The 15,922-nt window shown below is 36.8% G+C and overlaps 1 protein-coding gene across 5 annotated transcripts in view; it reads right to left on the bottom strand.

Moving 5' to 3' along the window:
* The window catches only part of rapgef4a (Rap guanine nucleotide exchange factor 4a), a 57,765-nt gene that overhangs the window by 20,832 nt on the left and 21,011 nt on the right, over positions 1 to 15,922 (bottom strand). For 3 of the 5 annotated variants that reach the window (XM_036566439.1, XM_036566456.1, XM_036566472.1), the window contains 4 exons: positions 8,466 to 8,538; positions 6,596 to 6,660; positions 1,935 to 1,985; positions 1,727 to 1,833 (listed from right to left, as the gene is read on the bottom strand). In XM_036566439.1, coding sequence (XP_036422332.1) covers positions 1,727 to 1,833; positions 1,935 to 1,985; positions 6,596 to 6,660; positions 8,466 to 8,538 — 296 coding nt within the window. The remainder of the gene's footprint in view (positions 1 to 1,726; positions 1,834 to 1,934; positions 1,986 to 6,595; positions 6,661 to 8,465; positions 8,539 to 15,922) is intronic. The other 2 variants (XM_036566465.1, XM_036566447.1) reach the window with 2 other exon arrangements.

Here is a 15,922-nt window from a genome sequence, read left to right as displayed (position 1 = left end):
GAAGCCATGTCAAAAGCATTTAATTTAGCTGTTACTTTATTTACTTTCACCACCTACCTAGCTGTCTTGTGAATACAATATTGTCATTAGCTTGGGATTTTACAGCCAACTGTCAACATTGCTGTATAAAATCAAACATTTTTGCTGTGCTACATGTTTTATAATTTCGGAGGGATATACAACTAAGGCATATACAACCCCATTTCCAAAAAAATTGGGACACTGTGCAAAATGTAAATAAAAACTGAATGTAATGATGTGCAAATCATTTAAACCCTACATTTAACTGAAAATAGTACCAAGACCACATATCAAATGTTTTTTGAAAAACATATGCCCCTTTTTGAATATGATGCCAGTAACATGTTTCATCACCTCTCTACTCTGCAAGCGTTTGGGAACTGAGGAGACCGACTGATGTAGTTTTGGAAGTGAACAGTTTTTTCATAATGGCTTGATGTATGATTTCAGCTGCTCAACAGTTTGGGGGCTCATAATGCACCAAATGTTTTCAGTGGGTCACAGGTCTGGACTGCAGGCAGGCCAGTTTAACACCTGGACTCTTTTACTGCGGAGCCATGCTGCTGTAACACGTGACAAATGTGGTTTGGTATTGTCTTGCTGAAATAATCAAGGGCTTCCCTGAAAAGATGTTTGTCTGGATTGCAGCACATGTTCTTCCAAAACCTGTGTGTATCGTTCAGCACTAATGGTGCCTTCACAGATGTGCAAGTCACTCATTCCATGCACACTAACGCACACCTGTACCATCACAGATGCTGGCTTTTAAACTGTGTGCTGATAACAACCTGGGTGGTCCCTCTCCTCTTTAGCCTGTAGGAAGTGGTGAAAAGAATCTCAAATTTTGTTGGACCTCAGGACAGTTTTCCACTTTGCCTCAGTCCATCTTAAATGAGCTCAGGCCCAGAGAAGGTGGTGGTCTGGATCCTGTTTATATAAGGTTTCTCCTTTGCATGGTAGAGTTAGGGGATGAACTGTGTTCACAGACAATGGTCCTGAAGAGTTTCTGAGCCCATGCAGTGATCCAGAACAGAATCATGTCTGTTTTTAATGCAGTGCCCCCCTGAGGGCCTGAAGATGCAAATCATTGCATCCTGTTTTTATTTACATTTTGTACAGCTTCCCTACTTTTTTGGAAATACGGTTATACAAATCAGCTTGATCTGAGCCACAGTGAACACTTCTTTGAGTGGCTCCATACTTCAAAAAAGGAAACCAAAATCCACAGAATACATTTCATATTTACTGACTTGGTAATTTCAAGTCATTAATACAACCTGGGTTTTTTTCAGCAGTTTGTTTTACAGCAGGTAAAAGGTGCCAGATTCTTTCCTGATGTGGGAGCACACAGTCTGTAAAATTACTCACATAGTGGAATCAGTTGCGACTACAATCACAGAGAAACACCAGTAAAAATGACCCCACCTCCTCATGTTAAACTAATCCTGAATAGTGCTTTACACTGAAAAAATAATGTGTTCAATTCACTTGGTACAAATGTGTGCATCTTTTCCACATGAATAAAATATATGACATCAACACAATCATTTCACAAAAAAACTGAAAAACGGTGTTCATGAAAAATATTTTATTCAGTGATGCTATGCATATTTTATATGTTCATGATGTACACATTTTAACCAAGTGAATTCAGTGCATTACTTTTCAGTGTAGACTAGAATCTCACTGTTCCTCAGATGCCCACCTGTAAGTCTTCAGGTGGTACTTCCTGTCTCGGATCATGTGAGGTGCCTGGGAGAGGATGGCATTCCTCAGCACCTTGCCCGCCCACAAAATCTTCTCAGATGGTACCTACAATTAACAAATATTTGAATCAGAACCGGGTGCTGTATGGCCCAGTGCTGTGACTGGCTCACACTGCTGTCAATCTGCAGATGGGATGGAATTAATACCTGTATTATGGGTTTGGGATGGAGTTTGGCAATGTTTTCAACAAATGATTTCTGAAAAACAAAATGTAGAGAGAGGCAGAGGCACACACTTAAAAAAACATGATGAAACAACAGAAAAATGAATGAAAAAGAGAGAATGTTACACAGAAACACTGAGCACATTTTGCTTTAACTGCTGGTTACCTATTAACACGTTTAATTTCAGAAAAAATAAGCCAGTCACTTTATTCTGACAGACCTCTGTTTCTGCTGTTTTAACAGTACAGCTACTCCTTTAGACAATGCCATCTGAAGAACACATCAATAATCAATGAGGTTTTCATCCTCTCACAGCCTGAAGAGCTGAGTTAGAAACCTGAGAAAGTGCACAGTCATCACAATCATCAAAACATCACTAGCTGCTGCTGAGTAATGCTAATTCATCAATGGCTCTTCCAGATCGCTGCATCACACTAGACGCCTCACAGAAAACCATCTCTGTCCTTTAAACATGAAAATTATACACTCCATAACAGGCCTTTGTTCACTGACAGTCATCACACCAAGAATGGCTGAGCAAAGACCACACACTGCTCTTCCATCCACATGAACTGTACAACATAAAGGCCGATCTTCCTTAATTGAACTGATTCAGAATTTTAATCCAGCTTTAGCTCACTTACTTTTAATCAGCATTTAAGATGACACTGGGTCATTTTTAAGCCACTAGAACCTGTGAACTGTTCTTCAAATCCATTCCTGCATGCAATCAAACAGTGTATTGTGTAGAAACTCATTATGCAAACTGAGCTGGTGAAATAAAACATTCAGCATTTCATTATGATTAGCTATTTTCAGAAACTGAAAGCAACCAGTCGGCAAGCCAATTTCTGTATTTCCATTCTTTTAAAATACACACATTTACCAACACTGACAAAACAAGCTATTTATAGCACTGAGAGCAATTTAGGAAATAAACCTTGTTAAAATTTCAAAATGTACCATCATGCCCCAGAACATACAGTCATATGAAAATTAAGCTGTAAAACAGTCCGTTTTGAAGTCATTACTTTTATGATATCACAACAGCCACCAAATTTACATAAATGATCATATGCAAAAGTTTGGGCACATCTGGAAAAATGACCTTTGTTGATTTTCTGTTTAAGATACAGAAGTACACATTCTCTTCAGAGAACACACTTCTGTACGTTTGAATGTACAATTACTGTATATTTGCTGAATTTCACATATTGGGATAAAAATAAAATGAAGATTACTGCACACTTTGTATTTTATATATTTTTCCTCAATATGACAAACTTGGCAAATAAATAGACACTGTCCACTACAATTTGCAGAAAATGCCATATTTAAGTGTGTTTCCTGTAGAGGATGTGTTAACTTATTCTCACTAAGAAAACCAACAAAACATGTAATTTGACCAGGGTTGTTTAAATTTTTGCATACAACTCTGTCTACCTACTGGGCCTACCCTTTAGCCTGCACATTTAAATTGAAATTATAAGGAGTATTTGGGCTCCAACTGCTTTTTGAATGAAACACAATATTATTTACAGTTTAATTTTAAGGGATAAAGAGAGGTTGGGAAATGGTCATGTAAAAAATGGATCATGATAGGTTTGCACCTTTGTGCTCTTGAGTGTGTGTAGATTCTGTTCTTACCTAAAGAACAAATCCCAAATAAGAAAACACTGGCCAACGTCAGAATCTTTTTGAAAACTGAGTAAGTGGGTTTTAAGAGACATTTCTCCTTAAGAATGGTTGGGGCATGATGTCCAGTGAGATCAGGGCCCATATTCACAAAGCTTCTTAAGGTTTTAAATTTTAACCAGCAAATTTACCCTAACATCACAGAGCTTGTGAACCATCTGTAGTTGAGTTAGACCAATCAGAAGCAACCAGGCAGCCACGTGCTGTGACAACCACAGCTAACTGGCAGTCTGACCCACTACATTCAGCACTCAAGCCTCAAGCCAGAAAAACATAGATATGTCACAGCCAAAATAACAAGGTAGATTTTATAGAAAATAACCACAATATACATCACAGCCACAATATTGGTCAGAAAAACTGCAATTAGATATTTTGCCCAAATCATTCAGCCTTACAATAAAGCCACACATTGTGCTCATGTTTATCTGCAAATAAACTCTCATCTGTACTTTATCTCTCCTGTATCACACGTCTTCTTTTGCTGTCTAATTCTATTTCTCCTAAGGGCTTTTAGGATAATCACTATTAAGTCTTCTGAGTCATCAGGGAGCAACATTTGTACCAAAAAAATCCACTCTGGGATCCTGAGAAGTCAAGCAATGTATTCATACAGTATTACAGAGTCTAGTTAAGGAATTTACTTTTGAGTAAAGTCAACAATGTGTGTAAAGTGAACAATTCCATCTTCTGTAGTAATGGTGAATACAGAAACATCAGTGTGTGGTGAACAGCAGGCATGGCTGCAGGAGCTGCTCTCCTTCTGTCTTTCTGGAAGCCCAGGAGAAACCGTTCTGCCCTACAGCCATGCCCAGCACACCCACCGCCAGAAACTCCCACACAAACTCTTTCAATTATGCATTACACTATATAACCCTGCTATACATTCAATGCAGATTTTAGCACTGCAAACCAAACTGCAGCACACAACTATAGACACAGCTCCACAACCCTGAATGAATATAAATGCTATCACAAGTACACAATTATTTCTATACAGAAACATGACAACATTTAGCCGCTGTTCATGATTCTATGAGCTCAGTCTCTGTCAGCTATACTGTGTAGCACAGGGTGGCCAAGTCATACAAAATGTTACACTTGCTAGGATGAATGAAGACTATATGATAAAACGCAGTCTTTAGAGAGTTTAACCACAGCAGGGTTAGATTATGTGTGTGTTGTGTGTGCAGGCTGTGAGAGAAAGTGGGGGATGGGCTGTAATTGTGGTGCTGACAGTTGCTCATTCTTGATGGAAGACAATATATGAAACACTGTACAATGAAACTCCTATGTGTGTTACTGACTACTGCAAATTATCTTAACTTTTAAAAGTCACAGTTACTGCCAGCAATAACAAAAGTGAGGTAGAATTTAAAATTACTTTTTCTCACCCGTAGCTCATTAAAATAAAACGTAAAATGTCTTTAAACATGTGGTTGCGAAACTTTTAATTCGTATCACAATACAGTTTAAAGGCAAAAGATGATTTATTACGATTTAAATGAAAAGTTATAGCTGTAATTTTTTTGTGGATAGAAAAAAAATCCTTTCATTTTTTGGTATTGAACTGTTAGTACACAACATAAGTGAAATAATAATTCTTTAAAGAACTAACCACATAATTAGATATATAATTATGAAATTGTATTTATTAACATTGCAAAATGACATTATAATGATGCAGATAACCCTCGCCTTCCTCATCAACGTCACGCATACACTAAGAAGAAATTATAAACAATAAGCAACATCCACAGCACAAAAGTGGAGGGATATTTATAGTCTGTGAGTTGTGGCTATCCGTAACAAAAGGGGGAAAAAAGCACATAAATGCAGCTTATCCACAGGGGTGACAGAGGCTATCTGAGAAGGGTAAGGAAATGACCAGCAGCCAAGGAGGGGCAGGAAATGTGATGGACATGCATGCTTGCCACAACTGCTGTGTTTATATTTAGACAAAAGTTTGAATAAATGTCGCATTCTTGCATTATTTTGAGAAGACTGTAGAATGGAAAGGATGTTGTTACATCAGCATCCACGCAGGCAGGAGGCTGGATATGCGTCAGTTATAGGAAAAGGAAAAAAGCATTTGGGCCACCTTGCAAGTGTAGCTTTCCTCAAAACACTGTCCGCTACAGAAATCTGACATACTGGAAAAATAATGCATTAAATATACTTGAGCTAAACATATGCACAATTTCCACATTAATTTGATTAATCATTATTAATACATCTGGTTTAAATGATTAAGTAATTATTGACATATTTTGCTAATCAATAGTTATTTAAGTATCTTGCTACTTTGTGATGCAAATCATCAACATCGGAAAAGCTTATTATACTTAATCAAAAGACATTCATGAAAAACATCTACAGTGCTTTTATATATCTCTATGTAAATGGTTAATAATTCAAATGGTAGCACTTGCAATTATATAATTATTAACAGTATTAATGAACTATTAGGTATTGATTAAGTTGCTACTTATTAGGGCCTGTTTTGTGTTATCAAAAATAAATATCATCTTTTCATATTCAGTATTTTCTGCATGTCCTTCTCACTAATGTATTTTGTATTACTGACTCTTAAAACATTTTCATATTTGTGTTAAATATATTAGAAGTTGTCTACCAAAGCTAATATAACAAGTCATACTGTTTGCTATTTATACTCAACAGCCAAAATGTACTGCAATATGTCTAAACTGCAACAGCTCAGAATGCTGTGGTAAAAAATAAAGAATAGATGCAATTTTGCTTATCTTTTTATTTGTTTTACAGACTCTGAAAGTTAAAATTAATTTTTGCTGAGGTTCATTTTCTAAACATTTGGAAAGCCAAAAGCAAAATTTGATGTACTACTTTTTAGTAGTTGCTAAGAGAATGAATAGAATGTGTAAGAAAGTAACGCAGGGAAAGAAGACATCTTGAGAGTTTGCTCATACCTTGCTCAAGTGTGTAGACACTGATCCCAGAGAGTTGTTACTCAAGTTCTCTTTGTCAGGCATTCCTATGGGAAACAGTTGAAAACTGGATTATAAAAGTCACTGGTAAACATTATTTTCTCTGACAAAGACAATGGAATTTAGAATGTACACACACACACACACACACACACACAAACACACACACACAAACACACATACGCGCACACACCTCTGACTTATTAATAGAACTCATCTACCACAACAGTCTAAATATTAAACCACACTGTAGTAAAAGAGTAAAGGACAGCTGTTAAATGCAGTGTGATGGACAGGAGGCTGCTGGGAGCTAATGGTGAGGCCGTATGAGGGTGTGTGTAGTTTGTACAGGCAGGTCCTGAGGGAGGTCAGGAAGAGAAGCTTGGTCATCATTTAAGGTTACAGCACTAAGCTCCACTCCTTCAGGACAAACAACCCATTTAGAGCATCCGGCCCAGTAATACTCTAATCTTATCCAAAGCACATCCTCTCTCTCAGTCGAGACAAGGGTCTTTATATAGACTTCTGAAAGACACTGCTAAAAGTCTTTTAGCTGTAAAAAAAAAAAACATGGACCAAATAATGGCCTTCCTCTTTTATTCTGACCATCTCAACACTCAGATCAAGACTGTATTCCCATGTACTGAACACACAGTAGTTTTGTTGATACCTTTATTTTACAGTTGTGATTTTATTCGCTAATGCTGCTTATATATTAAGATATAATGAGCTTATGAAGATAATGTCTTCAAATTCAATGTCAATGAATCAATCAAAAAATCAATGTCTTCAAAACATAATTACACTTACAATGATACAGTGAGTTACATAAGTTTGAGTGTGCAATAAAGGTTTGTTTTGCTGGACCACCCAGCGGGCCCACCTAGGAGAGAGAGTCACTGACTGACTGACTGATCCCATGTAACGAACATCCATAGGTGAAACACACATGTGCAAGCGGTGCATGGAGCAAACAGCAGGAACCACATATGGTGGTCCAGCAAAACTAGGCTTGCCTTGTCTTGTTTCTTTATGCAACATAAGAGTGTCTGGAGAATATTCAATTCAATTCAATAAGCTATAGACAGTACTGTGCAAGTCAAAGACCACCCTTTGTTTATTCAATTTACAGTCAAAAGACTATTAAACTATTCATTTTTCAGCATTATATATTTTCAGCAGTTTTTCAGTGCTTACTACGTTCACTCTTTGCCTTTATTACAGCTTCAGTTTATTTATTATTTATTGATTTCAGTTTATCAAAGAAATCTGAAGGGATATTTTCAGTCTTAGATGGCTGCATTTTCTGCTTCTTAGTTCTCAGACCTGAGTTTTCTCTAACATGTTTAATGACTCTGAGTTTGTTCTGCGAACACCAGCATCTTGTTTGTTTGATTTATGAATTGTCTTCTTTCTTTGTCTACTTCCTTTTCTCAGTAACAGCTTCTTGACAGCTACACATCTTTTCAGACCCATAGCGTTTAGCTGTCTTCTCACAGTGGAAGGATGGACAGAAACACCTGTGGATTTTTCCAAATCTGAAACTTTTTTTTTGGGTCACTTATTTTCTTTTAATTTTCCCTTTCTTTTCTTAACAGCCTTTATGACTGGAAATTTTAATAATTGAAGGGTGTTCCCAGTTCTGTACACACATAAATGTGCAGAAAGTTTAGAATCCACACTGCTGATGGAATGTCTCCGCCTGTTGAGCTATGAATGAAAAATTATTACAAAATTACAATGTTTTTGCTATCACCATTGATAACTGTGACTTCTAAGGGATAATTAACATAACTGTACTCTATAACAAGGCTGTAGAAAGTACAGTTTGAATAAAACAGAGTGGACTCACTGTCAGCGCTGGGCCCACTCTCCATAACACCATAGGGAGGGGCCAGGAGACCAGCCATGCACTGACGATACTTCTGAGGAAAAAACAACACAAAGTAACAGATCAGACATTAACAGCTGAACAGCATTCTCACACAGAAAGAAAAAAATGGTTTGGCCGTAACTACATAATTCAGCTTTCATAACAATTTCAGAAACACATGGCACGTTTTTCTTCTGGTTCAAAATGTCATCACGGGTTTCAGCACAGTGATTAACATGTTATGTAAGAGTCGTGTCCAGCTGAGATGCAGAGGTGAAAGAGAGACAAACTCCCCACTTCTACACACGAGCCTTTAATATCACAAACAAAAACAGCAAACTGATAGAAATGTTGATAAAAATTTGAAAACATTTTGCTTCTCTAAATCTTTGCCTTTTTTAAAAAAGTAGTTTGTACTCCTTTAAATATCTTCCTCATCACACAATAGCTATCAACCTTGGGAAGGTATGCCAACATATGCCTTCCCCAAAAGGTGAAGGCAATCACTGAATCTTTTGATCATTAAAGTTAGGGGCCGATAAAGAAACTGTCGGCCGATGCCAATATCCAATATTTTTCATATACATATCTGCTAATGCTAATACCAATGCTGGTACATGAACATTTATAAAATGTAAAAATCTGAACTATATCTACCTGGATTATCAGCACTGAGACACATAATGTTTATTTTTATATGGTCAGAAATGCAGTAAAATTAATAAAATGCAGACATTTTAACACAGTGGCTCAAGGTCATGTTCAGCTCTTTTAAAGGACAATATATTTTATATATATAATAATATAATATATAATATTTATATATATTTTATTTATCAAAATATTCATTTTAAAATATCAGTGAAATCTAAACAACTGTCCAATGCATTTTTTAATTAATTCCCTCCTGATACTGATATGATTCAGACATTACTGTGCATCCCTGATAAATGTTAAACATACTTTAAAGGAAAGAACCAACTTATTAGTTTTCTCTGTGGATGCTATTAGTAGGCTTGCACATAACTATGCCATCATTCTAACCAAATAACAGCAAGTACACTTTCATAGACCGTTGACCATGGATGCCAGTGACTTCGGTTGGGAATTGAACTACTGTCAGCAATATAATCCAACTCTGACCATGGCTGAATAAAAGCAGCTGACATTTGTGAAGTGCAAGTCTAAACTTTAACACAGACTAGCTGGTCTGGGATCCCCACAGAGCAGCCTATTCTTGAGGCTACATTTCCACAGGCAGTGTGTGGGTGCACAGTGTCTGGTTCTTAGTACTGGTCTTGTCCTTTGCGTTGGTGTGTGGTGCATTCAGCCCTTAATGCTGGTCTGAGGCTTACAAGAATAAAAGATGAGCAGATTGAGATGATGATTTAGGATGATGTAGCGCAGTACTGTAGTCCCTGACTGCTTGTAATCCCTCTAATCTGTACTGTCTGAGAATCAGAAGGGATTAGCATGGCAAACTCTATATCAAAGATTGACACGCTGAATGGCACTCACACCACCATGAAACACACAAATCAGTCATCTAAATCTGTATATGGAGTAGAAACTAGCTGATACAATGGCTGGCCAACAATGTTGGTCGACACTGACGACTCGCAGTTTTGTCGGTATCAGTTTATGAAGAGAACTAGTTAAAAATATCAAAAATAAGAGGTAATTAACAGAAAGTGAAATATTGTGGGTAGCTCCTCCTTCAGAGCACAAAATTAATATTATATTTAAGTAACTCTTCTCTGTGAGAGCAGAGCCTCCTTCACTGTGTTTGTTCAGCGTGCACTCAGTTTCTGTCACACGGTATTAGCCGGTACTGGACGATGAACTTTTCTGAGTACCAGTAAATGAGCTTGGTATCGGCCCAATACCCAATACCGGCTTTGGTATCAATGCGTCCCTAACGATAATATATAGGTGGGCGATATGGCAAAATGTACTATATCGATACTTCAGGAAGTTTTTTACAATGTACAATATGTCATGTTATTTATTTTTTCTGACTTCCAGTAAGTTAGAACAGACAAATATATTCATTTCACACATTGTACTGCACTAAGTCCAATTAAACAGGACTAATTATGCTCTCTTTTTAATCAAACATGCAGGTGGGAAGTGTTTTAAGTAATAGTATCCAAAATATGCTCAGAAAAGCATATTGTTACATATTGTGATGTAATTATCATGATAACAATAAAGACGGTCATGTTGCTCAGCTCTACAATGACAGAAAATTATTCTCATATTGCCCATCTCTACCAACCATCATATCCGTCAGTATAGCATGGTTTACTTAAAACCTGCTGGTTTTAGAAATCTAAAAATCTAAAAAATGCAAAAACACCTAAATACAAAATCCACCTATATTATCTGTTTACTTCTTTAAAATCTGTATCTATCACAAAATTTTCATATTAGTCAGGTCCTAATATGGAATACATAACTCTCCATGGCAAGTGTGGCTTTGTATCACTCCTATTCAAATTCACAGACGGAAGGGACTGGCAGATGGCAAAACAGAAAAACAATAACAATGTAGCTATCAGTGGCTTACAGCTGGAGTCAGTAGCAGCAGAATGATGATGTAATACTCTTTACACTCATGAGCTCACTACACGAGGGTTAGGAACAGGGCAGAAAACACACGAGTACATCTCTGCACGAAAAGGTCACATGGAGTTACAAGCAGAAAAGACAAGATTCAAGGATGTTTGACAGTTAAAGTGAAATAAAGTGAGCAGAATAAGAGAGAGAAGGAGGCCGAAAAGATCTTTGAGCGCTTTCACATGAACTTGGGTCCTCTGGAGAGTTTCTGCAAAGCCAGAATTACAATGCTCGTGTTTCACAATACATGAACAGACATTTTCAGAACAGGCATTGCAAGATGCATGTTTGCTAGCTTGTTTAAAAATATTCAGGTTTTCAAGCTGCACCACATTGAAAAAAGTGTCAGTTGGTTGCAAATGAGTGTACATGTCACATCAAGACAATTCTTGCCAAAGGAAATAAACTGAAAGACAGTAATTGTGCTGATGTCATATATTTTATTCATGTGCTAGTGACTGTAAATTAATGTAAATTCAAAACATCATTTGTTCCAGTGCACAAGCCTGCTACTGTGACGCCTCATCCCGGACCATGTATTCAGCAGCATCTGTTTCAGCCAGGATTTATTTGCATTCCAGATTATATATTGCACACTTTCTGTAGCGATCATGATCAGAAGCGCTCCGAGAAACAAATCAAACAGATATGTGTGAATATATGCTGCCTACAACAAGCCGTGCAGAGTTTTAGCTGCAAGCATTAATAAGCATGGTGAGTAATGACATGCACCACTGGGTCCATTAGTCAATGCAGACACCTGGGACGTTACAGCAGGCTTTTAGTTTCTCCTCCTCAGGGAGCGGTGCTCTAATCCACATGGAGACACTGGATGTATGTGTATTTGTATTACAAGTTGAGTTGTGTTACAAGATCAGGTCATAAAATGTGCTTGTAAAAATCAGACATCATGACTGAAATACTACTGTATTTATTATTCAAATGTTACAGATTGTAAATTATGTAAATTTAATCATGGTGATCAGCTATCACGATTGTTTTGAGCTGAACTGAAAGTACTATTATAATCATAACCATCTATCTCTACTTTTAACGATAAAGGTATTAATGCAATCTTGATATAATTTTTGTGTTATTAGTTTTTAATTACATAGTTAAATAATGACATACATTGACGTTTGATTCACATTTTGTATCTGTCAACTTCCGATTTCTGTTTCTATTTATTTCAATTTCAAGAAATAATAAAAATATAGTAAAAATGTAAGGGATGTTTTTCTTTAAATTCATTTTTATATATAACATTACAGCACAACTTTGTAATTGCTGGCAATAAATGCACTTTCTAAGGGTTAACCCCTTAAATGGCCAGGTTCCACTGGCAGGCTCAAAGTTTTATTATACACTTCTATAACCTAAGAACAGTTCAGCCAGTTTGCATTGAAGTCTCTGTAGTCACTGAATAATAAGCCTTAGTACGTAATGTATGTGGGATTTTAAGGGGTTAAATCTCTCCTCTGCTCCTATGACCTCCTGGCTATGAATAGTTATATATTCCACTGGAGGAAATGAACCTCTGCAAATGTATATTACTGTAATAATGCTACAGCCCATTAGTCCTTTCATTTCAGCACTTATTCACCCATTTTTGCTCAGATCTTTAAATGGCTGTTCTGAAAATTCCTGTAGTAGGACAGTGACAACACAGCTAAAGTATATATTCCTCCATGACTCTCATGCTGTGCACAGACTGCACACAAAACTGCTGCTCACAAATAAGGCTGTTAAACAGATAGCTATCTGTCTGTCGTTATATTATACATTCACAGGCAAAAATTACATGTTACATGTTTTGATCATTTTCTAAGTGAAAATAAACAAACTGATCCTCTGCAGGAAACAAACTTAAATATGGCATTATTTTGCAACTTTTAGTGCCCAATTTCTATTAATTTCCTGAGTTTAAAGTCCCTGTCAACATGGTTTCAAATGTTTACATTTTTGTTTTAATAGTAAAGCATTTACCAGTGTTATGTTCAGGAAATGTATAAAAATGAACACAATTTAGCGTTAGTGTTTAGTAGATAAATGCTCCACAAATATCAAGCTGCTGCAGGCTTGTAACTGTTTGGGTGTGTCAGAACAGAAAATGATTGTGGATTTACCCATGTCATAAGCACTGGTTATGTTAAATGGCAGGAGTGAGTGTAATGTTCTTACTAAGTTGTTCTAAAGTACATTCAACTAATGGCAATGTAGACAGCGCTTCCAACTTGTTTTGCAGTTATTTTTTTGGTCTACTTGCTAAATACATGATCTTTCTGGCTTGAACATGGCTGATACAGCTAGTTGATGGAGCCTCACAGACACTAATGATTTCACTCATGTCCAAACAAGGGCCGTAGCTTGACAAATCACCCAGAATCCCTTGAGGCTATCAAGGAGCCCTATGACTGAAGGCGATATGGCAGCCAACAGTGCTCAGTGGGGGGTGAGCATACCATTAACACACACACACACACACACACACAGGTTTCACCCAGAGAGAGTCTTTATATCACTCTGGCTAAGTGGTGCTGTCAGTTCAAATGAACATCCGACTGTTTAGAACAGTAATGAGTTTAAATCAGATTGACTTTATAACAGGGCTGCACCCAGAGCCAAGAACAAATGCAAAAGCCAACTGATTTCTACATATATTTTATTTGCTACATACAAGTACAAGTACAAGATATTCATTCTTCTGCATCAGAAAAAAGCAGGAAACATACATTCAACAGAAAATTATACAAAAGCTACAACATCAAAATATTAATATTAAATCTGTCAGTGTTTAATTTGTCTGCCACTTTAACTCTTCTATCCATCCTGTCTTAAGCTAGGGTTACAGCTGTGTCCTCCCAACAAAAGCTGCTCCCAAAGCTCTCGCTGACATTATGTTTTCCTTCAAACAGACATTGACATTCATGCAAACAACTACCCAAACTCACTTTAGCTTCCTTTCTCATGTGCATCTAAGATGACCAAAGGAGATATTTCTGAGGAGATTAGGTACAAGATTATCCACTCGCATAAAGAAGGGGAAGTCAAGGGAAAATAAGTTACCAAAAAAAAACATCAGATCAACACTCTTAAAGCCGCTGTCTACTCTTTTTCATTATTTTCTTGTAACTACTATCTATAGTTATCTATTTTTCTTTACATAGACATTTCGATCTATTTATAATATTCTATTTTTATGATGTTTTAACAATGAACTGGCAGACAAAGAAAGATGTTGATAATTTCTGTTAAGATATTTTGTAAATTTTCTTTTGTTTGATTTGAGTTGGGTGACATCAGATCTGCCACAGTTTGGCACAGGTAACATCAGAGCTGCCAAAGTTAGTATGTTAGTATGTATACATCTACTCACGCTCCTGTCCCTCAAATAAAGTGACTGCTCTGAGTCCTAGACAAAAGTCAGAGCAAGTAGCTTTTAAAGTTTTAGCATTTTAAACCAGGGCAGTTGCTTTTAAGCTTTCATCTTTGAGAAAATCAAGCTCTACTCTAACTTCAGATCCGAAAAAAATGCACAAGTGTTTCTGTCTATCTGTCTATCCACTGTAAGGTAGCTCAACGCTACGAGTCTGAAAGGATGTGTAGCTGTCAAGAAGCTGTTACTGAGAAACAGAAATTTGTTAATCAATCAAAGAACCTGCTGGTGTTCTCAGAGTCCAGACCTCAACATCACTGAATGTGTTTGAGATTACTTGGATTGTGAGAAGCAGAAAATGCAACCAACTTTGAAGACTGAACTTTGGAGATGTTGTTGGAAAACAAGGCTGCAGATGTCTTTGAAAATCAAGTCTCTCAAAAAGAATAGAAGCTGTAATAAAGGCAAAGAGCTTACACCCTAAATACTGAGTGTGATATTATATATTGCTGTTGAGGCTTTTGTGTAAAGTTTATGTTTAATATATCTTAATATGTGTATTTTTCCAGGACACTGTAAAATGAATAGCTTAACAGCTGTTCTGAACTGTAGATTAAATAAATGAAGGGTGGTCTTTTGTACAGCACTGTATGTATATATAAAACCATCTAATGACTTCCACACACACAAATCATGACATGCACTGAGTGAGATGGGATGTGGCACTGCATGCCTCTGTAGAGTAGCACAAGTCTGATTTGATCAGTGAAGTAATCAACCGTTCATTATGAGTATAAATGCGTACAGTGTGTGAGGACCATTTCTTGTGTAATGTACAGTCTCCCTGCAGTTTCTGAAGTGTCTTTAATCCCAGAGAAATGTGAAAGACTACAAAAAACTATAAGCAAAGCATTCAGAACACAACTACTGTGTGATTTGATTCAGGCAGTGTTGTCGTAATCAAGGTTCACCTTTAAAGTCGAGCTACAGCACTACTGGAACAATAGCTGTATGATTTGAATCACTGTGCATTGTAAGGTCTCCTTTCAAAACAGTCTGGAACATAAGGAACTTCAGAGCCACATTCTAGATACATTACAACAAGCATTTAAAGCATTTGTCATTTACACAGCATCTTAAATGCAAAATGCAGGCTGCTGTCTTCTGCTTTGCATTCGTTACCATGCTTATGTCAGAGCTGCTAAGTTATTTGTACACAGAATGCAAGGAAATCAATACTCAGCAACTGTCCGTGTCTAATCATTGAATTCTGTGCAATACATTTTTGTCTCTTTTGATAACAGCTGTTAGCCACATGACAGATATTATACTGTGGATATAATGTTATATGACATCAGATTGATTTCTTTACACAAACATTCATCTTCTTTGTATTAAAGGCACATTAGTATATCAGAAGGGCTTATTCCTTCAAAAAAAC

The sequence above is a fragment of the Colossoma macropomum genome, unplaced genomic scaffold (assembly GCF_904425465.1).
Source record: "Colossoma macropomum unplaced genomic scaffold, Colossoma_macropomum, whole genome shotgun sequence".
Classification (NCBI taxonomy): domain Eukaryota; kingdom Metazoa; phylum Chordata; class Actinopteri; order Characiformes; family Serrasalmidae; genus Colossoma; species Colossoma macropomum.
Note: the sequence above shows the minus strand (reverse complement) of the source record. Positions and strands in the feature narration are given on the sequence as shown.